Genomic DNA, 26461 nt, shown 5'->3' on the forward strand with positions numbered 1-26461 from the left:
AGCTTTCTATTTTCGCTCTATTAAATCTGTCGGTTAATAGACATATACCTTACTACTGACAGAAATCAATAATGTACAATAAGATAAAGGGCGACGAAGAAGTGAAGAATAGAAGGAATAAGTAGGGGGAAAAAGAAAGACAGAAGATCCAATGAGGCGATTCTGAGCTCAGTATTTCTGTCCTCCTATCCGTATGGTTAGAGGTGGTGATGGCGGCAATGTTGTGCGAGCTGTTTGGCTTGCCCTTGCCTCGGGCCCCTAGTGTTCCTCCCTCAGGCGCCATGTGAGGGAAATGGTGTGTGGTGCGAGGGTAAACCTTGACCTGCCTGCCAGGAGGCTGCACACGGAATGAAATGAGCACAAACAAAACGGGGGAAGAGAAGAGGAGGAAGAGGAAGGGTGTCAGGCCAGCAGCAACAGCAGCAGCGGAGGAGGAGGTATATGGCTTCACTTGTATCACCTTTCTGCACCTCTTTTTTTTATTGCTGTCTGATCTGACTCTGGGTGGCAGGATACATGCCGCACATCAGTGACAAGGCGCACACATCTTTCTGATTGGGAGTGCTCAGGTGTTGTGGGTGGCATCCTGGTACGCCGGCAAAGATGGAATGTGAAATGAACCGTTTTTCCTTCATGCTCTGCCAAGTTGTGTTTCAGGGAAAGATGGAAATCCCATTATGTCACATGTCTAACTTGGCCCCATACAAACTCTGAAACTCATTTGTGAAATTGGGTTCAAATCTTAATGAGTTGCAAAGTGGTTTTGGCTGTATAAGTCTGCGGAGAATATGTTTGTGGGGACGTTACGGGAAAATGTGGCAATGCGTCAGCTCTGTTTTAAAAGTTCACTTACAACCAACTTGCAACCTGGAAACCCAGACCTACAGGTCTATTCTGCTTCTAAGTCATTTAAGTGCAATAAGTGCTGTATTTGAAGATTTGCTTATCTTTATGCTGTGAGGATTTTAAAAAGAAAACAAAATTAACAGTTTTAATCACTCGAAACAAGCATGTTGACAGATGTGTGTTTGCCACATCACCCTGCTTACCTGTGAAAAGCCCAGTGAAATCCATTACATACTTTAGAGACGACTCATGAATGGAATAATTAGCACAGCATGCTTTCCGCCCGGCTGGAAGTCTCTCTCGATAATGAACAAAGGAAAGGAAATTAGCTTTTGTCTCATAAAGTCACAACTTCAAAGATCCCTGCCATTGCATTAATACAGCCATAGCCTGCAGCAGCAGGGAAGAGAATAAAATAAGCACTCTCACTCAGACCCCATTCTTATCAAGGTCTTTCTCAGGACAAATACAAGGAGTTTGGCTCTTATAGACCACACATACACACACTGAAAATGGATGAGTGTACGAAATAAGAGGAAGGGGCTTGCACGTCTTTAGGTGTAACGCTATTTCAATGCATTATTCTCCTTTGTGCAGCTGGATGTACACTTAATCATTTCAGATCAACACTTTGGCCCAGGGCTTCCCCAGCTGTGGCCTGGGCGACCTGTGATGGCTGTCTCGCCTAACTGCTGTTCCAGTCAGCTGCCCCCAGGAGCGTGAGTGCTACACTGATCTGGTGCTGGGTCATCTGGCCTGGCACTACTACATTACAGCGCATTAACAAAGGCCTAAACAACCCAGTGTTTGTATCTGACCTGATGCAATTGATGGTGATGGATACAGTTTAGCTCACAAATCGAATCAACGTCGGCGGGGGGTTGGAGGTTTCGAATGCTGTTCTCTGCATAAAACATATGTGCAAAGCAAAAGCACATTGTGGGCAAACTAATATGTATTTTGAATTAGAAAGAAAATGTATGCGGCTGCAGAATGATTGGTGTTGTCGGTGTTCTCATTATCAGCATTTTGCCCTAAGAGTTCTGCTCTCAGAACTAAGGGAAGCAGTGCTGATGACGAGGGCGAGGCAAGTATTGTCCAAGGCACTCTCTCCTCGCTTATCTGCTCCTTTATCTGCCGGGATCAGTTGTTAGTGCTGGCAGTTTTCCTCTCCTGTCCTCTGGAGAGAGGTGGCTCTCAGCTGGAGAGAGGTGCCAGAGGCTATGCACTGTCTCCATTGTGTGGAGAGACACACAGAGGCATTGAGAGACTCAGTGCAGGTGCAGAGAGGAGGAGTGAGAGGGAACACACCTGAGGGGGCTGATTTTTTATTTTTTTTCCTCACAAAAGTCAGACTTGTTTTTTGAGGGCCTTTTTAGTGCAGGGACATTTCTTGTCTGGAGGACTTATTTACTGGAGGTGCACTATACTAGAGGGAGGGAAAGGGTTTGCAGTACAAATGCTTCCTCTCTGACTGCCAGAGATACTTGTTTACAGATAGAGGCTGCCAGAATAAATAAAGCATAAAGAACATAATGCAGGACAGCACTATCGCTGGTACTAAAACCGTCTCGTGAATTTAATTAGTCACTTTGTATGAAGAGCAGCCTATGGTATGATGAGGCATGAAACCGGTCCCTGCGTGAGGTCATATTCCTTCAATCACAGGGTGGGTGTTCCCATACAGGCAGAAGCCAAGAACCTAAAGCCGATAACCTCATCTCAGACTGGGAGTTTTCCTGTGAAAGTGATCCTTTTGGTAACTGTTTGTTTAAAAAGTGACAGGCTACAAGAGTCTTGGTGACAGCGTCTATTCATCTCAGAGTGTCAGTTGGAGAGAAAAAGGGAACGAGGGAGGCAGAAAGAGACAAGGAGAGAGGAAGGCAGAAGGAAAGATGCTAAAAGAAAGTCCAGTAAGGAGTAAACGGGAGATTAGAGTGTTTTCACCGAAGGTGTGATTTACCTTTAGCTCTTAACCATCTTCAGATCATCCTACTAGCAATTTCAGAAATTCATCTGTTGGGTGACTGAATGAGTGCTGATGTTTTCATCACTTTCGTTTTAATTATATGTCTCACTCAGCACAGTCTTCCTTCTACTCGGCTAATTTAGATTGAGATCCTTCCAGGCTTTCCCCTATCTTTCATTTCCCTCCCCTTCTTCTCTCCTCTCTGCATCCCATCAGCCCCTTTGTAGAAAAAAAGAGGAAGGAAAAAAACCTTCATGTCTGTGACTTTCTTGCCCTCCAGCGTATGAAGCCCTCTTTTATTTTGATCATCGCAGCACAATGGATTCATGCCATTCTGGCAACTTTATTCAGTATCAGCCCAAATTTACATACTGCTTAACAAGTTTGTGCGTGACTGTTGATGCCTCTGATCAAAGTGCTTTTGGAAATCTTTCTCATCTGATTTTTTTCCCGTCCTTCATTTCAAATGCATGCTGCAGACAGGCATCTTTAACTCAGGGGCAAAGAAAGGTAACCTTAGTGCTGCACAAGCCCAAATGTCATCCAACAAGGAGGGCTCATGTCCCGGGGATAAAGATAATGTAATCTAAGCAGTATACAGTGTGTGACTGTGTGTCTTTGAGTGTGTGTATCTACGCTAGCCTCAGTGTTTGTTGGAGGCTTGGGTTCGGGGGCGTAGGGAGACAGGGGATGACAAAAGTCAAAGCAGTCATGTGTCATTTTCAGTGCTGAAGGGCTGGGACCTGCCTCCAGGGCTGTCCTCTCTGTCAGACGCACTCAGATATCTGCGCTGAACTCTCTCGCTGTCTCTTTCTTTTCCTCTTTCCATCCTTCTCTCCGTCTTTATCTAATGCACGCGCATATGTGCAGCTGCACGTCCATGCACCAGCACACGCAACAACTCTGTGCTCGAAGAGCCATACAGCAACAAAGGTAGAAGAACATTTGCATAATAGAGACTATGCAAAACAGATGACGGTAAACCATAAACATCTGCTTTAGATATACAATATGCAATGAGTCATTTCACATTTCAACATCAGTGTCTTGACCGCGTGCCTGCTGCGGGAGCGAGACTGGAAGGGACGGGAATTGTTCCGTGACCAGAGACGCAACATGTAGCTCCCCACCCACCCAACCCCGATAGGGTCTGTGAAGACAAGTGGGGGAGAATATTTCACCACACTGCAAACCAGCGGTCCATAAATTTTCCACGAGGATAGAAAAGGCTTCACTGCAAAAGCCCTGAAGTAGCCTCTATTTACAATAAAACGGGACTTTTGTAAATTTATGTGGCTACCAGGGCAAACAAGGGAATTGAAAACATTAAAGAACTAAGATTCAAAAAAATACAATGAAAAGAGGGTGTGGGTGGAAAGAGAGGAATCGTGGGAATGCAAGATTGCACCTCCCTCAGGCAATCAAATTATCCTATGGGCCGATGGTTCCTCCTTATGCGTCGGCTGACATTTTCTTGTAACCCCATCCCGAGTAATGCTATGTGATGTGTGTGACTGGCTTCTGCCACGGCCCTCAGAGGCCATGAAGCCCTAGGGCCATTTGCTTTTGGCCTGCAGCATCCCGGGAATTGTTTATTTTAGCTCTGTCTGCCCCCATTTTTTTTTTTGCCTCTCCCCCCATCATTTCACTTAAGCTCTCCTCATCTCTCCTGTTCTCTCCGTTTCTCTTTCCTTCTTGCCCAGTGGTATCTACTTTCAATTAAAGAAGGATGCACTTCTGTTCTTCTGTGAGACAAAACCACTGACAGGTGACTCTTGAGGGGTAACTTAAAACCATGCCTTTGGTCTCTTCACACAAACTGTTAGTAGTATCCCCGCACCTTTCAGAGATTACAAAGGTAATGACGGCTAACAACGACAGCGGTATCTGTTACTTGACTGTATGTGCATCTCTGTGCTGTGATGGTGAGAGCGGTAGGGGTATGCTGGAGAAAGAAAACAGCTGAAAATCAATGTACGATGTGCATGTGTGCGAGAGAGAGAGAGGAAAGAGATTTGAAGACAGAAAAAGATAAGATGTGTGATAAGAGATAATAGAATGATATTCAAAATATATCCCTGGAGCTAGAAGTTAAAAGAGAACATTAAAAGAAAACATTTTTGGATAACTTATGGATATGTAAGCCAGTACACCAATACGCCCGAACTTTACTTCATACTGACGCAGAGCCCTAAAGGGCATTGGTGGAGGCAGGCCAATCTGCTATACCCAAACAATGTGTGTGTGTAACTGTCGACATGTGACATGCAGAAAAGGGACAGTGTTGAGAGCGTAGCCTTTTATGACCCAACACACTTTGACAGCTTGGCCATCGCTTGAGGACACAGGCAATGTTGCTTTTTCATGTGACAATTTTAAGCAAAACAACTCTCCCTCGATGGATTCGATTGTTTCAGAGAGCCTTTGTGGCCGTGTACGTTAAAGTACAGAGACACGTCACAGTGGCCAGTAGATTCTGCTCGCTGCTAGCTAGAGGAGTCATACTGTCAATCTGTAGAACAAAAAGTGAGAGAAAGTGTAAGCGATATGATGGAAACTGCTTTTATGCAACACTGCGCTCTGCTGGTAGAGAGGCTGCTAACACGTTGATTAATTTGGCACAAGGAGGGAGACAGGCTTTGCAGGACTAATGCAACCTTAGTTCCCCGAGGATGCGAGTGTGCTTCTATCCTTGAAGCAGTTACCTCATTTGGACCTAAGGACATTTTGCACTGGCAAATTTTAAATATCCCAGGAGGGGCATACTTTGAAATATGGCCACAGGGTGGAACATCAGAATGACAAAAATATAGATACTTAAAGTGAAATCTGCCTGTGACTTGGAGACCAACTAGAGAGGATAGCATTGAACAAGAGGTTCTGACTGTTGAAGTAGATCCAGCAAATTGCTTAAATCTCATCCAGCTATTGTTTAACATCATCTACAAAATACGAATGAATGACGCTTAAAGTGTACATGAACGCACGCAGATGGAAGAGATGCAAGGATTGTTTTTTTTTTAAAAGCTCTGTTACGTGTTCACATTAATACATTGTGTGTGTGCAATTGGCCTGTAAGCTGTGTGTATGCATGCGCATACAAATAATGCACCGTCGACAGCCTGCAGCAGTGTGCATTCTTGCTCGGAGAGTACATGTCCCGAGGCCTTGTTCCTCCGTCAATGACCTCTGGTGAAGCCATTATTTTCTGCATTAATGATGAGTAGCAGCCAGCGATGAGAGAGATGGACTTAGTCCTGAGGCACAGTAGCACCGATTATGGGCAACAACAATGCCAGCAAAAAGAAAGACGGAAAACTCTTCCCACAAGCAGTTCAAACGACTCGGAGTCTTAGCGAAGAATAAGCTGCATTTGCCTTATTGGCAAGATGAATTAGATAACCTAGAGGATTACCCAGAATGCACTATACCTATAGCTTTTCGTTTGGCTAATTTAGCGTCTCTCTGTCCACAATATGAACACCCCCCCAAAAAAACTAATGGCCGCTACAGCCAAGTAATATTAAAATCCAACTGGAAATGCATTAGTGAGAGCAATTAGCGTATGGATGAAATGGCTGAGAGTGAGTTACACAAAACCCATTATGTCCTACAATTTATTAACTTATTACATGGGAAAAGATATCAGAGCACTAATTGATCTCGGACATCAGCAGAAACACCAATCTGTAAAGACTCACAAACAAGACAAAGTGCAATTGCTCTAGTCAAGGCAGCCAGGGCACCCACTCAGGAAATCCTGGCTTGGGGAGATGACTCTAAATGAAGGACTTTACCATTCACCATTATGTCTTTGGTAAGAGTCAGAGGGAACCCCCGGGGCTCTTCAGCACAGCACGGTACAACTTTTCAAAGGGCTCCAGATTAAAGTCACTGAAAGTTCCCACTGGGGTCTGAGGCCAGGATCCCATTAAGCAGCCCTACCACACCGCCGGCCATAATTGTGTCGTTGAGAATTCAGAGCAGTGGTTGCTTGATAAGCGAATTTAGGGAGAAATAAAAAAGGAGAGGCAAAAAAGGGGGTCTCGTTGGGCCACCATTAGACACTTCATTCGTTCATCACTAATTCGTTTTAAATGACTGAGGGAAAGGTGAGCACTTTATAAAGCAATCCAAGCTTCCAGCAACTCCCCACCCCCTTCCATTTTCAGGTCTGTGCAACAGAATGCTGATAAATGAAAAACATTACACTTTATAGCCACACGCTTCACTTCTGCTGGTGGCGTTTTTAAACTGTAGTTATCTTTATCACACTACTTGCGTTGCAGTAGAATAATCAATAAAGAGAGTGAGGAAATCTTGTGCTCTTTTTCCAAGCCTCATCTTGAAGAAACCAGTCTTTGTTACTAGGAGTGTCACTACTAATAATTTCAGTCATTTTTATACAATGGCTGTATTTCGTAGAGCAAGCTGGTATAATGGAGTGAAACAACTTTTATAATAAATCATACAAACAACTCTGCTTTTGAGTATTTTGTTTCATTAAGGTTCTGAGTATCACATACAGTTTATTTTAACACCGGGGAGTTATTAGAATTGTTTACTGAATGATAAAAAAAAATGTGACCATAGTTTAAGATCTGAACCCTAACCTGAGATCTACGACTGTGTGTTTTCGCAATAGTCAGCTCAACAGTTGGATGTATAATTCTGAAGGTCTTTACAACTGGTATAGCATCTACACAATAAGTGAAAATCACAAGTTATGAGTCATTTCTTTACAATGAAATAAATGAATAAACCTTCTGAAACCTGCTAATATTTGGAACTTAAGTATGATATCATCATCATCATCCAAGTGCAATAAGGACAAGATTTTATACAACTGCTTTATGTGGATTTTTTCTGCTTTTTCTTCTCTGCTTCTTCTTCTTTTTCCTTTTCAATCTCAGCCACCAGGGTCTCAATTTCCTTGGATTCCAAAATCTGCAAAGAACAAAATGCAAACCCATTAGCACTTTAGTGAACTAGTAGAAAAAATAAAGTAACATTTGCCTTGTTAATTACCTTCAGTGGCTGATTTCGTCTGATAACAGCAAGTTCAATATTTTTCCCTCCTGACTGGACAACCTGTGACCAGCAAACAAAAAATAAAGTGAATACTGTGACCAATTCAGGACACATTTACTACGCCTGCTAAGACCACACACACACACACACACACACACACACACACACACACCCACACACACACACACCCACACCCCCCCCCCCATTGGAAAGCTATATAGAAGTTATAGTTTATTTGGCAGCAGTTTGTGCTCTTTGATGAAACCACGACTGTTTAATTTCACATCATAGAAGATGTAAATACACTGAGTTCAACATATATGGAAATGCAGAAACTAATCGTAACCTTACCTCAAGCAAAGCTTTGATGGCCAACTTGATTGCCTCATTGTCCCCAGCAATGGCTTCTTCTGTGTAATTCTTCTCCAAGAACTCTCTCACAGTTTTTGCGCTACGGCCGATTGCATTTGCCTGTTTTGTTGTTTTTCAAAAATACATTTTTTAAAAGTCATTTTCATACTTGTACAAGAAACCTTTTGGACACAGAAATCCTACTGACCTTCCAGGCATGGTACGTTCCTGACGGGTCCGTCTGATACAGCCTGGGAGTTCCATCGTAGTCAAAGCCAACAATTAATGCAGAGATGCCAAACGGCCTGCGACCATTGCTTTGAGTATAGCGCTACAAATACATTTAAAAAAATAAAAATTAAAAAAAAATTTGACAGGTTATTCATGACTCTGTACTGAAAATGAAACGGCTAGCAACCATGGTGCAGTGCACAAATGCCTACTGAAAGGAATAGCTAACACATGCCTTTTTGAAGGTGTTAACAGTAAACGACTGCTCAGATGCTTCCATACCTGTTTCAGTGTAGCTATGTAGCGTGTGATGTATTCCACTGTGACTGGGTCCTCAACTGTTAGCCTGTGGCTCTGGCACTCAACACGAGCTCTGTTTATCACAATACGAGCATCTGCGGTCAAACCTATAAAACAATGAATGAGGCCATTTAACACATTACAAAGCTAAAACAAAAATATAAAAGCCAAGTACTAACACATGACACAGCTGTCTTCTACTATGCCATGTTAAATAATGAACACATTATTCAGTTATGGAAAGAAAAGTATTATCTGGGATACCTGCAAATGCCATGCAGACGTGCTCATCCAGTGCGCATATCTTGCGGACAGTCCTTTCCTCCTGTAACTTTGCAACAGATTTCTTCTCCACACCAAGGACAACAATGTCTTTACCTCTGATTCCCACCTGCATATATAAAAAAAGAAAAAAAGAAAACATTAATATTAATTTTCTCCCACAGGCTAGCAGTTGACGTGAGTAAATAGTATACAGCAAATATTCAGATTCCCAAATAAATCTACAAAGCGGATACCTCTGCATGTTTGATTTGGCAGAGTTTTAAGCTGCAAGGCTCCAAATAAGTTTATGTGTCCAGGTGTAAATGAAAAATTCCCCAATAAGTTGACTAAAGAAAGTAAGTACACAATGCAAAGTATATCAGAGGGACAGCTCAGGTTGAGGTTGAGGAGAGATAGTGAATACAGTGAACAAGGGAGCTGACTATGGAGCTGCCAGGCAGGAGCAAATGAGGAAGAGCAAAAAGAAGATACATAAATGTAATGAAGGTGGACATGCAGAGGGTTGGCATGACAGAAGAGGATTCTTGGGATAGGGTGAGACAAAGGCAGATGATCTGCTGTGTTGACCCCTAAAGGGAGCAGCCAAAAGAGGAATTAGAAGAGAGTGATGACATTTTTCAGTTACAACTAGGGCTGCCACAAACGATTATTTTGATAGTCGACTAGTCACCGATTATTTTTGCGATTAGTCGACTAATCAGATCATCATCCATTGGACGTAAAACTACAGCTTATTGCACCAGCAGCATCTGCTCTTATATAACTATCATTAGCTTACAGCTTTAAGTGTTTAAGGTCTGTGCTAACTAAAAATAAAGACAAGATGATAGTTTATTAAATTTTAATGAAATTTGCAGATTGTTTCGGTGAAGTTTAATAAACTCCTTGCTATCTAAAATATAACAGGACACTGGAGTATATTCTGGAGCATCTCACACTTCTGATAATCAGTTGTCTGCTTGACGTTTATTCAGCTGTGTAAAAACTATAACTTTAATCTCAGACAAACTGATTTACTCAGGAACAAATAAAATACAAAAAAAAAGCCAAACAATAACATTTTAAGTTATCTAAGTGACTCATATATATTTTAACCTGAGTAGCGCAAGACGGCGGTGGGTTTGAAAACGATTTGCGGGGAGTCCGGTGTTCTCACGGCGCTAGTGAGCCTAGCCCCCGGCTCGCTAACGAGCTAGTGGGTAACAGATGTCTCCGAAAACGTCGGAGCGCTTTTGAAAATATGTGGTGTCCTGATAAACTGAGCAGATATTTGAGGTTTACACAGCTACATTCTCGCCTGAAAATATGTTAAACGTTTATTTTGTGACCCAGAAAGAATAATAAGAGTAACATTAAAACTAACTAGCTGCCGCCATTGTTGGAAACTGCGCTGGGCCGCGCTATGAATTCTGGGACACAGCTGCTCCTTCTTCTTCTTCTTCGGGGTTTAGCGGTAGCTGACATCCTTGTACATGCAATGCTGCCATCTTCTGTTTCAGTCCGTTATTACACTCTTAAATCCTGCCACTTATTCCTGCGTCTTTTGTGATCTTACAAAGCTTCAAACGACGCGTCGACTATTAAATCAGTCGTCGACGATTTTGATAGTCGACGTAATCGTGACTAGTCGACAAATCGTGGCAGCCCTAGTTACAACCTCAGTAAAACCCAATTAAAAACTCTGCTCAGGTCACAGGTGTTTGGGTTTTTTATTTTTATGTGAGGTTTTTTCTGTGGTCCACCTGTCCAAAAAGGAGCCCTCTACAAAGTAATCAGTTATCATAGCCAAATTTACTCAACAACCCTGATTAGGACTTATTTAAGATTACTCCCAAACACTCTAAAGTTAGAATTTTTTTTTTTTGCATTTATTTTCATATAATAAATATAAACCGTTTGGTTTAGCCTTCATCGTTTCTCAGTGTCCTTTCTAAGCCACTATTATGACAGATGTTACCTGTAACCAGGGGAGCTGTGACTTAGTAGCTTTGTGAGTTTATAACCTTTGTCACTAAACCTTAACATAACTACCATTAGTTATGAGGCTACTACAGTGGCTTTTCGGTGATTTAGAGGGAGATATAATATGCTGAGTAAAATTCAACTTTCCAGACCAGGTAATAATCAATCATGGGTACTTGCAAACTCCTGTCAGTTAGTACCAACACAACGAAAATGAAAGTTAAGTGAAGAGTGACACAGCGACAAAATGCTAGCTAACGCTGACTGCTTTTTGTTTGCCATTTCCGGCATTAAAAATATGTATTACACATTAGCACGCCAACAAGCTCGTAAAATTGCAACAAAGCCTTTGTCCATAACAGAAGGTGTTAAGAAAGAAAACTGCTAAACACATAAAGGAAACCGCTAGCCGCGCGTTGATCGGCTAATCTAGCGTCTCCCATGTTGCTATCGTTAGCTTTAGCATTAGTTTCATTTAAAGACTTACCGCTGTAGAACCTTTCTTTACAGCTTCCTGTGCATACTCCACTTGAAACAGATGACCATCGGGAGAAAAGACAGTAATAGCTCTGTCATATCTTGCCGCCATTGCACCGCAAGACGCGTATTATAGCAATAAACTGGAGAAAAGGCTACCAAATGATTCAGCTTGTTAGCAACAAGCGATTCACTCCGTGTGTTGAAAAGGGCGCCTGCGCATGACCTGTGAACTGAGACGATACCAAAAGTGGAGTCCACCCAGAGGGAACTTGTGATTAAAACATAATACTCTGTATAATTTTATTGGTTCTCCGAAAAACAGAAATCGTAAAAAGTAGAATATTACACTACGAGCATATACGGTATTTTAATATCAAGTTTCATTTACTTTATATATTGAGAGAGGTTCCTCCTTTGAATACGGATGCTATAAGAGTGAATAAGAGTACATAAATCCCAGGACTGATATTAGTTATTACTACCAAAATATATGCAATGTTATTTTTAATTAGATATATACACTAAACGCTCCGCTTTCCCCCTTTTTCTGGCAGTTTATTTTATATGGTCTTATGGTCTAGCTCTAGACTGTTCCATTATATGAAAAATAGGTGAAATTGTAATTTAATTAAGCCAAAATGTGTGTGATTTTAGCTATTTAAATAAATTTTCTTATATATTATGATTTATCTGATCTTAAGTTTTACATCAATTACTCATGTATGGTCAGAACAAGCAGAAATCAGTAACTATGAGTTAAAATGTGCTACTTCGTCCCCCAAAACGGACCACCGCATTACGAAATTGCATCGTATTCTCAACTGCTTGATCTGAGTTCTACCGATTTGTTCAGTGTGTTAGCTACTTTTAACTTTTATGCTGTAGCTTACGTTAATATTCTATAGTATCACCATGTCGGTGGCATTTGCACCTCACAGACAGCGTGGGAAGGGTGATATAACACCCGCTGGAATACAAAAGGTAATTCATCTATTTTAGCGCGTCGCAGAATGGAGGCTGTGGCATCAAACGCGGCTAGCCGTTGAGATAATCAATGTAGCAGTGCCCATCCAAGTCCAACTGTGAGCAGCTCAGGAACAATGTTACAGGGTCAGAGCGCGGTGAATATGAACCTCCCTGGAAACGGCACTCCACGTGTGGAGTACGAATCTTGGGTGGATTTATCGGACTAACGTATAATTGTGTTTTAGGTTAATGGAGGCCTGTGGTTTTGTTAGCAAAGCACAGCTAGCTAGCAAGACGCGTCTTTTGTTGGCTAGAAACGCACACTCACATTTTACAAAACACGACCCTTCACTGTCTCAAAATTAAGACAGAATAACATTCGGCAAGTAAATTAATTGTCACGCCAAATGACCAAGTTCGTCTGCTTTATTATGAATATTTTGGGAAGTTATATTGAGTAACACACGTAATAGAAATATCTGAATTTACCATTGCAGTTACTTGATGAAAACAACCAGCTGATCCAGTGCATAATGGATTTCCAGAGTAAAGGCAAAACGGCTGAGTGTTCACAGTAAGTTATTTGAGTTATTAAGTTTTTTTATTTTTTTTATTTCACGTTATATTTATTTCAAGTTCCCATTCACTCAAACACTGCACTGTTCACTTGCCCAGGTATCAACAGATGCTGCACAGAAATTTAGTGTACTTGGCGACGATAGCAGACTCCAATCAGAACATGCAGTCTCTCCTCCCTGCTGTGAGTATGAATTCTTAGTGGTTGTTGTGAATGACTGAAATGTCTGACTGTCTTCTCTGTACCTGTCTTCTTCGATCATACCCAATTCAGGTCACTTGGGTGTTTTAGATAAATCATCAATGTTAAAGAAACATTTTTTTAATGAGATTAAGAATTTTGAACAAAGTCATGATTTTTTTTTTTTCCCTGTCAGCAAAATTAAAATAAGTCTTTTGAAAACCCTCATTGTTATGGATGTTCAGTACAAACAGACTGCAGTATTTCTTTATGTATGAGTGCTATCTGTTGAGCTGTTGTAGCTGCCATTTAAGGATTTATTGCCAGTAGTGCTCATTCGCAAGGCTTCATTAAGTAGAATAAATATTTTGGGTGAACAAATTGAATCCTTTGCTGAGAAAATCTATTCATTTCTCAGTTTGGTTAAGCTCTCAGGCACTTGTTAGTAGTGTTTAATATTGATATTGTTTTTATTGGTAGTAGTAGTGTAATTATTGAGTCTGCTTATAGTTGGATTATCCATGCTCTTAATCATTTTGTAACAATTACCCATTTGAATAACAAGTAGGCTACAAGAGTCAAATATGTCAAAAACTAAAAGCACAATTTATTTTTTTCAAGTCATTAAATGTAATCTTGATTAACTCAAAGGAGTGTTTATCAACTAGAACATTTATTAAACCTCAAATAAAGGTGTGCTTTCCTTGACCGTTAAATATAACCGAATTCCAATAAAAGATGTAAATAGGTACATGGAGAGAGGGGAAAAAAATGGTTGAAGTTAGCCCGAGAAAGCCCATCTCACAAGAGCAACTGCCAGTCACAGTGGATGCAGGCAAATGGGGATAAAGAGTCATCATTATATCTCAATTACCTTTGGAAGCCAAAACTTAATTCATATTAAAACTTGATCAATTACTCAGCCCTAAGGTTCCCAGCATCAACAAGCAACACTGTGTACAATGTGTCTGAACACAGTGTAGAAATGGCCCAAAAAAGGCTTTTATTTGCAGTTTATTTGGCGTGCTCATCTACGCAAAACAGTTGTCGGCATCGAATAAGAAGAATTGATAAGCTTGGAGGCATAGAATTTTATTAGACTTGATTAATTCCATTAAAATCTGTTATCGATTTTCAACTGGAACTATTCTTGCATTCCCATCCGTAGTTGCGAAGAAGCACAGTGGTTACAAAAGTGATTGAAGTCACTGATTTGCTAACAATCATATAGTAAAGGAGTGAGTGTATTCTTATGAGTAAATGTTGCTTACATACCTTAAACTCAGATGATGAGTGTGGGCACATTCATTTTCTTAATATGCTGCATGGTGAGCATGTTTCTGGAGGGGTTGTCAATGACTCAAACAGCTGAGATTAGGACCAGCTGTTTGAAAGAAATGCAGACTAGAGAACGGTTTTAATTGCTGCTTTTAAGCCATAAACCGTTTAAACTGCTGCATGCATAACAGTCTTAGTTCAGGCTAGTTTTTTAAGCCAGTTTTGTTCAGTTTGTTGCAACTTTGTCTATCTATGCATTTTTTTAATCATTGAAGGTTTCTAGCTGTTCCTTTTATTGAAAAACTTTTTTCCTTTCAGTGTATATTAATAGATTTTATTCTCCTTACATTAGTGTTCTACATGAATGCCGCAATCTCTGTATCAGAGTTATCATATTTTTTTCAGGAGTTTTTATCTCGAGTGGCTCAGGTTGAGATCTGTTTTCAGAGAGGTCATGTGGATTTATTTTTTTGTCTGTGTTGTGCACCTACAGCCGCCCACTCAAAATATGCCCATGGGTCCTGGTGGCATGAACCAAAGTGGCCCCCCTCCTCAGCCTCCTCACGGTCACAACATGCCCTCTGAGGGTATGGTCAGCGGCGGCCCTCCAGCCCCACATATGCAGAACCAGATGAATGGACAGATGCCTGGTATGTGTCCCCCCCCCCTGCCTTGTCTTTCTTTTCTCTTTCTCCTTTTCCCTCAGTTCCTGTCTCACTTGGGTTGCCTAGCAACACCACAGAACTGTGAGGGAGGTCGCTCTAAGGTATTATAGGCAAACATGCTGAAGGATGATGTCACCCATTTGCCAGCTGTGGTGGTCTTGGGCTTGATTCTCCATCTGATTGTGGTTATCCTTCTCTGCTGAAGTAGCATAGTTCATGCATGCATCATTGTCTTTCTCCTGTTATTGATTGTTTTGTTTTTTTTTGGGAGGGAGCATTTTCTTTTCTTTCTTTTCTTTTCTCTTCTTTTTTTTTTTTTTTTAAGAAGAACTGAATTAACAATTTTATAAAACAAAATGTGCTGACGTCTGCACCACATGGTAATTAACTGAGGAAAAATGAAAGATATTTGACAAGCCCTGGTAGTACACATTGTGTTTCCCATGTTTCCCATCATGCAGTTCTTATTGTTACATAACAAAGGTAACATCATACACAGTTGGATCAGACATTAAACAGTCTTTAACCTGCCAGCTGCGTAGCACAAAATCTGGGTAATGTCCTGTTGTAGCCATTTGAAAATTTAGGTATTTGTCCTTTGCTATTCACAGCAAGTGTGTGGGCATCATGTGCCTTTGCCTCCTGCACACTCGGGCAGCAAACTATAAGTGGAGTATTTCTTGTTGTGTGCTAGATACGAGAAAATGCAACAGCGAACAATCCCCTGACCTGATCGTTCAGCACTATGTGCAGAAATGGAGTAGTCACACAACATAGAAAACACTCTATTATTGTTCTCCTTCGAATTGTGATATCTGGACCCCGTGTTTCATACATTGCTTAGAAGATCCAGTATTAACTGTGTGATCCAGGATCAACTGATCCTTGCTACTGTTATCCAGTTTGTTTGGTTATTCAAAGCTGCAAGAGACTTAGATTTGGCAGGCTGGAATGAATCCTTCAAGATGACTGCTCGTTCTTGTTGTTATCGACAAGGGAAAAATATAGAGACAAGAAAACTATGATTGTCAACTCTGTGATGAAATTATTAGAAAAGTCATCTGGATGTAAATAGCATCAATAGTAACTTACAATTCTACTGGAAGTCTCAGAATATATATATATTTTTCTGTTACCTTTCAAAGCATCATGGAGATCTTCTTATTTTTCAGGACCTAATCACATGCCCATGCAAGGTCCTGGTCCAGGCCCCAACCAGCCCCCGAACATGCCCAGTGGCTCTATGAATATGCCCCCCAGCAGCCACGGCTCCATGGGTGGCTACAATCACGCTGTCCCTTCCTCCCAGGGCATGCCATCTCAGAGCCAAATGAATATGACCCAAGGCCAACCCATGGGAAACTATGGGCCTCGTCCAAACATGAACATGCAGCCCAATCAAGGTAAAGCAGAAAACTTGTTATCTTCTACTCAATTGCATTAATTTCCAATTGCATTATTGTATAAAATCGCCCTTCTTTTCTTTTTAGTCATCGTGGACGTGAAATAGGTCTAAAAATACATTCACAAAAGAAAAGTCTTTAACATGTTGAAAATGGTTTTGCAGTGCCTTGTCATTTCTCTGACAGCTCATTTTTATTTTTTATTTTTTTGTTTACTTCAGGTCCAATGATGCACCAGCAGCCTCCCTCACAGCAATATAACATGCCTCCTGGTGGTGGTGGACAGCACTACCAAGGACAACAGAACCCAATGGGCATGATTGGCCAAGTCAACCAGGGGAATCATGTCATGGGGCAAAGGCCAATGCCGCCCTACAGACCCCCACAGCAAGGTATATTCTTTCGGAGTGTGTTTCTTATGTGTGCGAGTTGTGAGTGTTGGTCTTTCCTCTCCCTAACCCACCCTCCTGTATTTCTTACTCTCATTCCTCCCAGTTCCCTCTTATTTCCTCCACTGTTGCTCACAGAGATGTTGGCGACTAAAGATGTAACCTAGAGCCTCCCGCCTCTATAAAAATTAGTCAAGTGACCAAAAGAAAGCTTTCTACTAGGAACTAGTGGCAAGGAATCCATCCTCTTTACTCTTCCCCTCACACAACCAATCCAACAACACCTTGAATCTACTTGTGTGTATGTTGTGTGTATGTGTATGTAGGACCCCCTCAGCAGTATCCAGGGCAGGAAGACTACTATGGGGACCAGTACAGTCACGCAGGACAGGGAGCATCAGAAGGTAGGAGAACCTTCCAGCCGCTTGGAAACAAGGAAAAACAAAAACCTCAACAAATGAACCCAGGACTTGTGTTAAAACACAAATGATGCAAAGAGACTGTGACAAAGCAAACACTTCAGTTTCTTCATTATTTTCTGGGGAAATCAAAGTAAAAAACAAAGGTGCTGCTGTCCATTGATAAATCAGGATCTAAGCAGTCATACAGTTCTTGTAATGCTGACTCCGCTTATTCGTGAACGGGTCTCTTCGAGTTGGGGTGAAAGAAAAGTCAGGGACAGTCTTATTTGAGGCATTACGGTAAAGTTGTGCAGAAGTAGCCTGATATCATGCTACTGCACTTTTTTGGTGCAGTAGCTGATAAGTACATATGTGTTTATATATATTTTCTATTTGAGCTCTCAAGAGTTTTCCTCATTTACCCATTCACATACTCGCATTACAATAGATGCTATGGGGGAAACTTATGAATCACTATGTTGCCCAAGGATACTTCAACATGTAGATTAGAGGATCGAACTGCCAACTTTGCGATTTACCTCCTGAACCACAGCCACCTTATTCATATTTATAAGCACTTGTAGGTGTGCCTCTGTCCACTTCACGTAAAGCAGACTGACATTTGAAATCAAAAACTGTGGGGTTTGTTTAAGAGCCGCAGTAGCGACACTGAAGTCTTCAAATGTTTTTTTTTTTTTAAAGTATGGCACCTTTGCATTCTTGTCAAAATATAACGGCTCATGTGCAGTAGATTTTCTTGTTGTTGGTGTATTTAGGGATAGTATTAATTGCATAAGAAAACACACTTTTAAGATTACCTACTAAAATGTAGCTTTTTTTTCTTTTCTTTTTTTTTCTTCAATTAACATTTACCTTTTTTTTTTCTCCTTTTGTTTTGATTTTCCCTCTTTCTACACTGTTTCTCTTTTGACTTTTCAAACACAAGTGATTTGCTTTGGGATTTTTCTTTTTGTTTGTTTGTTTTTCTTTTTAGTCGTTTTAATGGCAAAAATGAGGAAAAATATGTATGTTAAAAATGTGCTGCTATTAAATATGATTGTGCATGTTTGAAATTCACAATAATGACCTGTTACCTCTTTTTCCTATCTTAGAAGAAATTATTAATATGTAAACTTGTACTTTATTTTTATATTCGTACTTATTCATACAAAACTGATGTTAGACTTCATACTTCACACAAATCTGATATGGTGGCTGGACACTGACTTCTGACCCTGACACTCCCTACTACAGCCGTAGTGTAGCAGTAGTGTCTGAGTTTTATTTCCTCTATAAGAGCACTGGCACATATCATACTCTTACAAATCAAATTCATCTCTTCATTGGATAGTAAGATATTTTATTCACAGTCTTCCTTGCTTTTGTGCTGTAGTCAATAACATGTTGCTCACATTCGCTGCTGCCCCCTTCCCCCTCAAAGGTAATGCTCAATATGGCCAGCAGCAGGAGGCATACCAGCAAGGCCCACCTCAGCAACAGGGATATCCTCCTCAGCAGCAGTACCCAGGTCAACAGGGCTATCCACCCCAACAACAGGGATATGGTGAGTTACGGCAAAAATTTTATTTCCCCTGTAGGAGGCGCTATAAGCCCTCTTTGGGTGCCTTATAGCCGTTGAAAAAACATTGTTCCTTTATACACTGTTGCTTGATGTAACTAAGCTTTGTGCATATCAAGATATCATTTTGAGCAGAGAGTTGAATGACACAACCGTTCTTAATGATTACAGTTACTTAATTTTAGTAGTGCTGTGTAATATCATGTTAGCAAATTATACATGATAATAGAAACTGTCTGAAAAATAATTGAAAGTAGAAACATTCATGTTTTACAACAATACCTGGAAATAAATTTGTCAAAAAAATGTTTTCCTTGCACTTTCAGTGTAGCTCTTGCAGCTTTTAGGCTTTTCTTTCCTCATCCCATTTTTCTCTGCAACTTTCCATCACTCACCCTCTGTCTGAGCCAGAGCTCATGCAAGTAATGAGCTACTGGAGACGCAGAGGTTGTGAGGTGAGATCCATCTGGCACATACACATGCCTGCTCTCTCAGGCCCCCACAAGGTTATGCTCAACAGCATAAGGCATTATGAGCGCCTAATGATGTTGCGTGGGCCTCATTTGACTTCAACTCCAGTCAGACTTTGCCCAGTCCTTCACAACATCTGTACAGGAGCATATATAACATAATAATATAATATATACACAACCTTTTTTTTCCCCCCTGCTTTTTTTCCTGTCTTTCTGGGGGTTTTTTTTTTTTTTTTTAAATGATGCTTGCTCCTCTAATGAAGACCAACAGAATCTCTTTGATGTCTCCTTGCATTAGGGAACCACTGCCTGTCTCCAGCCTGACTCACTCGCTCTCATTCATTACTGAGTCAGGCGTGGTGGAGGCAGCCGTAACAAATGGGTCTGACAGATCCGCTATTCTTTTTGTCATCCATCACTTTTTTTTTTATTGCAGCCCACTAGTTAATGTAAACTAACAGGTATTTCCCAAAGTTTTCAGAATAACAAGTCCAAAGCATAAGAAAAATGGAAATGAGTTTGGCAGAATCAGAGCCGGATTAGGACTTCAAGTATAAACCTGTTTTTGATGCTGCACCTTAACACTTCAGTAACACTGGTTGACAGTCAGTTTTTATAGAATTTTCCTGCACTGCATGCTTCAGTGCTTCAACCTAAATTAGTTTTTTTTTTGTTCCATATCCTTTCTTCTTCTTTTTAATAAACTGTGTTCATAATAAACTACACTGTGTGGAAGCATTTCATTTCTCTGTTAACAGTGCCCAGCAATCAAAGAGTTTTGGGTTCACTCAAGGCTGACAAGCATAAAAAGTTCTCCATTTATTAATGTGTTTGTTTGTAGGTCCCTCCCAAAGTGCCCCAGGACAGTATCCTAACTATCCTCAAGGGCAGGGACAGCAGTATGGGGGCTATCGCCCTCCACAACCCGGTCCCCCACAGGGCCAACAGCAGCGCCCTTATGGTTATGACCAGGTGAGTATAACGCCAACAATGGACAGTGACAGAGGCTTGTCTGTACATTGCACTTAGGCTTTCTCTTACTGTGTTTATTGCCATGCTAAGTTGTATGTTATATATAACTCTCAGTTAGACCAGTAATTAATGTAAGTGAAGTACGATGGTAAAAATTAAGCAGTAGTACGTTATGCATGCTGTCATCATATTCGGTGGTTAAATGTGTTCTTCCTAAAAGGGTTTTCTATGTTAATATTGTTGTGTTCTGGCTAATGTGGTATGCCATTCCAGTGAAATATGAGGGCTTTAAAGAAGATTCTTCCTTAAACTTGATGCAGACTGCTCTAGTGTTTAAAGGAAGATCTGTTTGTTGCCCTGTATTTCCTGTGGTCTTATGTGGGGACCACAGCTACACTTTGATATCTTTATCTTTGAATATTCAGGGGCACATGAGGAAATAAAGACCCAGGGATTTGAACCCCTGACTAGCTCTGTAAGAAGCAAAGGTAATGGTTGCTGTGAAGACCTCAACGTCCAATCTAGACGCTTGACCACCTAGCCTTAATTTGCATTTGTTTTGTTTCTTCTGTCTCTCGTCTGTCTTTCTTTACCCATCTTTTCTTTTTCTTAAATTTTTCCTTTTCTATTTTTTTTTCTTTTTTTTATTAACCAGGGGTCGAATTGTAAAGATATGAGGTCCAGAAACACAGCATTCTTAGATTGTAATAAGACAGACAGGAGCTCACATTCTCTGACTGTCCTTAATCTCTACAATGTATGACACTGGTCTTCATAACCAGTGTGTTTGTTGGATTTAAATTTTATCTTTCAAATCATTGTTTCCAAATTTGCTTCCATTGCATTTTCCATTAAAGTCAAACACATACTTCGACCCCTGTGTAGGAATAAAGAGAATACTGCTGTTCTTCCACTGAATTTGTCTCACTTGAAAATTAGTGTCCACTGTTTAATAAGGATTATCGTCCTCAGCCATGCTGCTGCTGAAACCTGAGGTAAAAAGTTCGAATTTAGAGCTCACAGGTTGTGAGGTTATGCTGCCATCTGCTGGTCAAAACCAGTCAGTGCAGGCATAAATCACGGTTTGCAGTATGATATGGTTGAAACCACAGATTTTTGTCTGCACCTTATTGAGATTTGTGAACATAAACTTCTGATTTTTTTTATTTATTTATTTATTTTTGTTTGTTTGTTTGTTTTGAAAAGGTCAGTATCACGAGGATGTTGCATTTCTCTCCACAGGGCCAGTATGGAAATTACCAGCAATGAGAAGTGATCACAGCAACCAACACAGCTCTGCTCTGATCTCTAAGCTCTGACCTCTGGTCAGTTACGAAGCAGACTTTAATGATGGTTTTAATCTCTCGGACACAAACACACAATGCTCAAAAATACAAGATACAGTTTCCCCTCTCTTTGGGATTTTATCTTTGCTGATAAGATGTAGTCATGTTTATCATATTTGCTGACATTACGTCAAAGTCAGCGAGTCACCTCTGGTCCAGTATGTCTCAAAGCAGCAATGCCTTAAAAATGGAACTGCCTTATCCTTTAGCATTGCAGATTGTGAAATGGGCTAACAAAATTTTGGATAACACATGATGTAAATGTACAGTTTGAATCTACGTGGTGCATTGTTTCTCGATCCTTCAGCTCCCCGATCATCAGAAGCAATAATGCCAGCAGTAGGTAATTGTGTGGGGGACAGGGAAAGATGAAATGGTGCACCAAGTGAACTTCCAGCTAGGCCATGGTACATGTCTTGATGTATGTGATGATGTAAAAATATATTTTATGCTTTTTAGATCAAGCTAACTTTGTATAAGACATTGGAAACTAGTACTAAAGCTGTGTTGTTAATTTCATCAAGTGTATGTGTCAATGTTTTTGTTTCTTTGGTTTTTTTTAATGCTCTTTAAGATCCCATCCAGCACATTTCCTTTAATTGTTTAATTGTGGAACAATTAAATTAAATCTGCAACATCAGCAGCGCGAACACCGAAATATAAGAACAGGGATTTTTTTTGACATACACAGTAATTCATCAGTAAACAAATATGAACATCATACTTATCAGAAATCTGGTGTATTCTGCGAGTTCTTTAGATTTTTTTTTTTTCTCTTAAAAAAGTGGGTGAGTAATTTTTTTTTTTTTTTTTTTTTCCCCAAACCCACAGTACTTGACAGAATAATGGTTGTTGGCCTCTATTTCATAAATGCGCCCGAAGAGGTAATATGTAGCAGATGCCACTGAAAATTGTGAGTAAATGCTCTCTGGAGCCCTGTTTTTATTTTTTACTTTTTCTATACATGCACCTCAGTCTTGTCCATTGACTGCAAATTAGTGGATGGGGAAAGAATCCAACTCGGTATTACAAATATATCTGGCAAGTACTTCATTTGTTAGTTGATAACGTTAGTTTGTTCACAGTGCTGGAAACCCTCCTCCCCTTTGAATAAACGTCTAAGTTGATGCCATTCAAATAGTGTTGTGTGTGAATAAATGATTGTTACTGTCAAATATGTAACATAAGATGTGAAAATAATGTTCTGAAATCGATTCCTTAATTTCACAGTAAAGACTGGTTGTGCAGTTTTATATTACTGGCTTGATATCTGTATTATGGTGCATATTTTATTGATTCCCACGTGTACAGCGACATAAAAAGAGGAATTCAGTGTCCTCCTGGTATTGTTTATATGGTTGTTTTAATATTTTTCATTCTGCACCCCATTTAAGTGGTGGTCACATTTGTGTCATGGCAATGTATAACTGTACATTATAATAAATCGGAAGAATCTTTAATATATTTTGCCGTGTGTAATTTATAGATATTGACAGTTTATCAAGAGACTGTTTATGACACCAGAAACATTCATCCTGAACAGCATAAACAAGATGTGCACTATTGGTGCTGTCATAATGTGACAGTATGATATAATTGTTTTGTCTTCATCTGCTATCTGGTAGTCAGTTTCCAACTGATAATGACCCTGCCCTGCTCAGCAGCGTGTCTGCTTTGTCCAGATGCATCCAGAGAGGTCCAGACCACATTTACACCCAAAATTACCTTCCGTGTCCCTCTTTCCCCTTCTGCTCCCTCCAGAGAGGGAGAGGGACTACCTGTCACATTGGGGGGAGTGATACAGATGGTACACCAGATGTGTGGCCAAAGCACGTGATGGGAGAGCGGTGCGGTATTAAGAGCGCTGCGGACTGCTTGGGATGCCTTAGTGCTGATGAAATGTGTGTTTGGATTAATGAGTGCAGCAGAAGTGCTTTAAGAAAAGAAGCGAGAAAGAACTTTTTTTTTTTTGCAGTGCGCCTGTTTTTATTTTTGCTTTATGTGCTTGTGTGAACATTTGTGTATCCCTGCTCAGGTTTAGTGGCGTCGCCTAGTCACCCCACCACCCTGCTGCTCCACAGCTGGCTGCCCCACCCTTCCCAGCTGCCACTGGGGCTCCCCCTGGCCCCTCTGCTTGGCAGAGCTGGCGTTTTGGGCGCTCCCCCACCAGTCCTCCCTGGCAGCTGCTGCCCTCAGCTGCGCTCTTGCAGACGGTATTGGGGTCGGACAAAGTCACTCCTCCTGTGACTGTGTCTCGGGCCGTCGTGGGAGGATGAAGAGGTGGCAAGGAGACTCTTGCTTCCTATAAAAGCTTTGCTTTTTAGGCTCTCGTGGATGCTTGAGGGTTGGAAATACATTCGACAAGCTTAACATTCGAAAAATCCACCTGTTTTTCCATTGAAAAGAAGATGTCTTTGGCTGTGCAGATCTAAATAAGTTATCAAGAAAGCTTGCAGGAGAGCATTACACCATGCATGTTCTGTGATGGCAAATAGTGAAGTGGCAGCATCATTTAAGAGGATGATTATCTTGTTCAATATTTTGATAATTATAATTCAGGGCACCTTTCAGAGGAGGCTCCTAACCACTGAGGAGAAAATGACATCGTGATCATAGCTGGCAGGCAAGATGTGATCTCTCTCTCTTTCTCTCTCCCCCCCCCCGTCTCCACACTAGCTCTCCTTTTCACTCTCTCATACCCACACTCTCAGTGTGACAGAAAGTCTATGGGGAGGTATAAGAGGTAGTTATGGGGGGAATGCAGCAGCCTCCACAGTTTAATTGGAGATGTGTCACACTAAATAAATGGTGCAAAAACAAGCCCTGACTGGAGGCTTGAGGGAGGGGCCCTGGGGATGCAGCCTGTTTTATTGGGCAGGAGCTTTGCACCGCTCCAGGGTGAAACGGGGCTATGCACTGCTGAGATACCCTCCAACCACCAAACCACCAGGCCTCCCAAAGACTACTGTGGAGGAAAAGACAAAGGCATCCATTTCTCTCTTGCAGGGGAGAAAAGAAAAAAAATTGGTGCTGAGGAGAAGGTGTGGGTGAGTATGGTGACCCGATTGTTTCTCGTCCAAACGGGAGCACATCATAGTCCTCATTCAGTTTCTGAACGCCGGCAAACAAATCCATAACTGAAAAGTCTTGAGTAAGCGCTGTCTGCCTCACTTACTCCTAGATCTTATATATGTCAATTTATGTTTTGAGGAGAAGGCAGCCAACAGCCTCCAGCTAATCCCATTTCCCTGCGTAATCCATAAATGACCTCCAAGTTAGCAGAAGAATGTGTTTTCCGATATTCCATCAATGTTGATATAACTGTTGGACCGCTTTGCTTGTACAGTGCGTGTCTGTTTGTGTGTGCGTGCATTTGCACCTCGGATTGCAGAGTTCACGGCACGAGTTTTGATTTACTTCTACAGTGTGCTGCGGTAATTGGATGTGACACCATTCTCTCTGCTCTCCCTGGGGGATATAACAGAAATCTGACTATTATGGCCCCAGTCATGAATATGTCAGGAAAGCTGCAAACAAAAGGCCCGCGATTTGGATAAGACTCCTTTGTATGTTGTCTCTGCACTGATGTATGAGATAAATGCTGCAAGAGTAAATGAGTTTTCCGTAGAGCAATTTGCTGTGTTTACAAAGAAAGATTAATTGTCATTGTTTAGAAGAAATCATAAATATGGTCGAGACAACGTTTAGTATCGCATTATGCTTGCCAGATACACGCTCGCTTCACGCATATTTGTGTAAGCTATTATATCTAGTTTCAAAACAACTGAAAAGATTTTTTGGACCTGACGATACACAAACAGGGTGATCCCCTAGAAAGACATTGTTTTGCATGCATTTGATGTGCAGAGCTTCGCTTAAATCCCATCGTTTGTTGAGGGTTTAGCTATCAAATCAAATTGAGTGTGCTGTTTTGTATGTGTTCTAGCCTCAAAAAAGTAGTCTCTGGGTAAAATAGCAGGTATGCTGATATTAGTATTCCCACAGCCTGCATAATTGCTGTAATTTGCTTTCCCTTTGGGTAATCTGTAAACATGGCTGTTTTGATGTTTTTGGCATCCTCCATTGGCTGAGCTCTCAACTCCTCCAGTGGAGCCCCCATCCCGGCCCAGGGTGACACAAATAGATCCTTCCCCAGAAGGTGCACGTAGTTCCACATGGGCACAATCAATACAACCCAGTCATCGCTGGAACTGTGGCGGTATTAAAAGCACCCCGTGAGCTGGTTCTCACCATGCCGGCATTTTAGGGAAATAAAGCTATTGATCCTCCAGGGCTTCTGGCAGAGCATTAACCTGGGCCTACAAATTAGAACGTGCTCATCTGGACACATCTGCCTGCAATGTTCCAAAAAAGCCAGTCCCAGGGAGAGAAAAGGAGAGCTGTGAAGCCTGCTGCTTCCAGTGATGAGAAGAGCGCTACTTGACGCCCATGTCAGAGCGGGGGAGGCATCTGGATGCCCAGGACTTCCATTAGAGGCCCAGGATGGTGGCATGGGTCGATGTGGTAAGGTTTTGTTGGGGGTACTCCATCTCAGATCAGTGTGGTTTCTTCTCCCTGTTGTAGGAAGAGGGGGGTTGACCCACAGTAATCCCGAGCTCCTGACTGGAAGGACAATAAGGTAAAGGGCTGCTGCTAATACTGTTTCTTCCAGCAGTGTTGAAGACCTTGCCTTTTTCCCCCTGCTTTTGAATACACTTTATGAAAACTGGACTGTATCTATCACTGTCACTATTCACAAAAATATTCAGTAGAACTT

General features: G+C 41.2%; 2 protein-coding genes across 7 annotated transcripts; one reads left to right on the forward strand and one right to left on the reverse strand.

Moving 5' to 3' along the window:
- Nucleotides 1-7281: 7281 nt before the first annotated feature.
- Nucleotides 7282-11683, reverse strand: psma8 (proteasome 20S subunit alpha 8). The gene is made up of 7 exons (XM_004542730.5): nucleotides 11463-11683; nucleotides 8993-9119; nucleotides 8711-8835; nucleotides 8406-8528; nucleotides 8198-8317; nucleotides 7844-7906; nucleotides 7282-7762 (listed from the first exon to the last, which is right to left on the reverse strand). Exons 1-7 carry the CDS (start codon nucleotides 11562-11564, stop codon nucleotides 7667-7669), a joined length of 756 nt encoding a protein of 251 aa, XP_004542787.1. The 5' UTR covers nucleotides 11565-11683; the 3' UTR covers nucleotides 7282-7666.
- Nucleotides 11684-12251: 568 nt separating this feature from the next.
- ss18 (SS18 subunit of BAF chromatin remodeling complex) lies at nucleotides 12252-23144 on the forward strand. Of its 6 annotated transcripts, XM_012916763.5 has the most exons (11): nucleotides 12252-12436; nucleotides 12919-12995; nucleotides 13097-13181; nucleotides 14950-15106; nucleotides 16294-16524; nucleotides 16746-16916; nucleotides 17240-17317; nucleotides 18756-18878; nucleotides 20208-20338; nucleotides 20764-20826; nucleotides 21581-23144. In XM_012916763.5, exons 1-10 carry the CDS (start codon nucleotides 12368-12370, stop codon nucleotides 20779-20781), a joined length of 1140 nt encoding a protein of 379 aa, XP_012772217.1. In that variant the 5' UTR covers nucleotides 12252-12367; the 3' UTR covers nucleotides 20782-20826; nucleotides 21581-23144. The 6 variants fall into 6 exon arrangements, 3 of the variants coding, with proteins under 3 accessions (XP_012772217.1, XP_004542786.1, XP_004542784.1); XR_013094075.1 differs by having other exon boundaries at nucleotides 20208-20826; XM_004542727.6 differs by lacking the exon at nucleotides 20764-20826 and having other exon boundaries at nucleotides 12253-12436.
- The last annotated feature ends 3317 nt before the right edge of the window (nucleotides 23145-26461 follow it).

Source organism: Maylandia zebra, linkage group LG18 (assembly GCF_041146795.1).
Source record: "Maylandia zebra isolate NMK-2024a linkage group LG18, Mzebra_GT3a, whole genome shotgun sequence".
In the NCBI taxonomy this organism is placed as follows: domain Eukaryota; kingdom Metazoa; phylum Chordata; class Actinopteri; order Cichliformes; family Cichlidae; genus Maylandia; species Maylandia zebra.

What these genes read in the sequence shown, in the direction of transcription:
- psma8 (XM_004542730.5), bottom strand. Translation starts at nt 11,564, where the DNA reads ATGGCGGCAAGATATGACAGAGCTATTACTGTCTTTTCTCCCGATGGT. An exon ending in CGTCTGCATGGCATTTGCAG is followed by an intron (nt 8,836 to 8,992) that starts GTATCCCAGATA and finishes ATTGTTTTATAG; the next exon opens with GTTTGACCGCAGATGCTCGT. An exon ending in GACGAAATCAGCCACTGAAG is followed by an intron (nt 7,763 to 7,843) that starts GTAATTAACAAG and finishes TGTTCTTTGCAG; the next exon opens with ATTTTGGAATCCAAGGAAAT.
- ss18 (XM_004542727.6), top strand. Translation starts at nt 12,368, where the DNA reads ATGTCGGTGGCATTTGCACCTCACAGACAGCGTGGGAAGGGTGATATA. An exon ending in TGCAGTCTCTCCTCCCTGCT is followed by an intron (nt 13,182 to 14,949) that starts GTGAGTATGAAT and finishes GTGCACCTACAG; the next exon opens with CCGCCCACTCAAAATATGCC. An exon ending in ACCCCAACAACAGGGATATG is followed by an intron (nt 18,879 to 20,207) that starts GTGAGTTACGGC and finishes GTTTGTTTGTAG; the next exon opens with GTCCCTCCCAAAGTGCCCCA.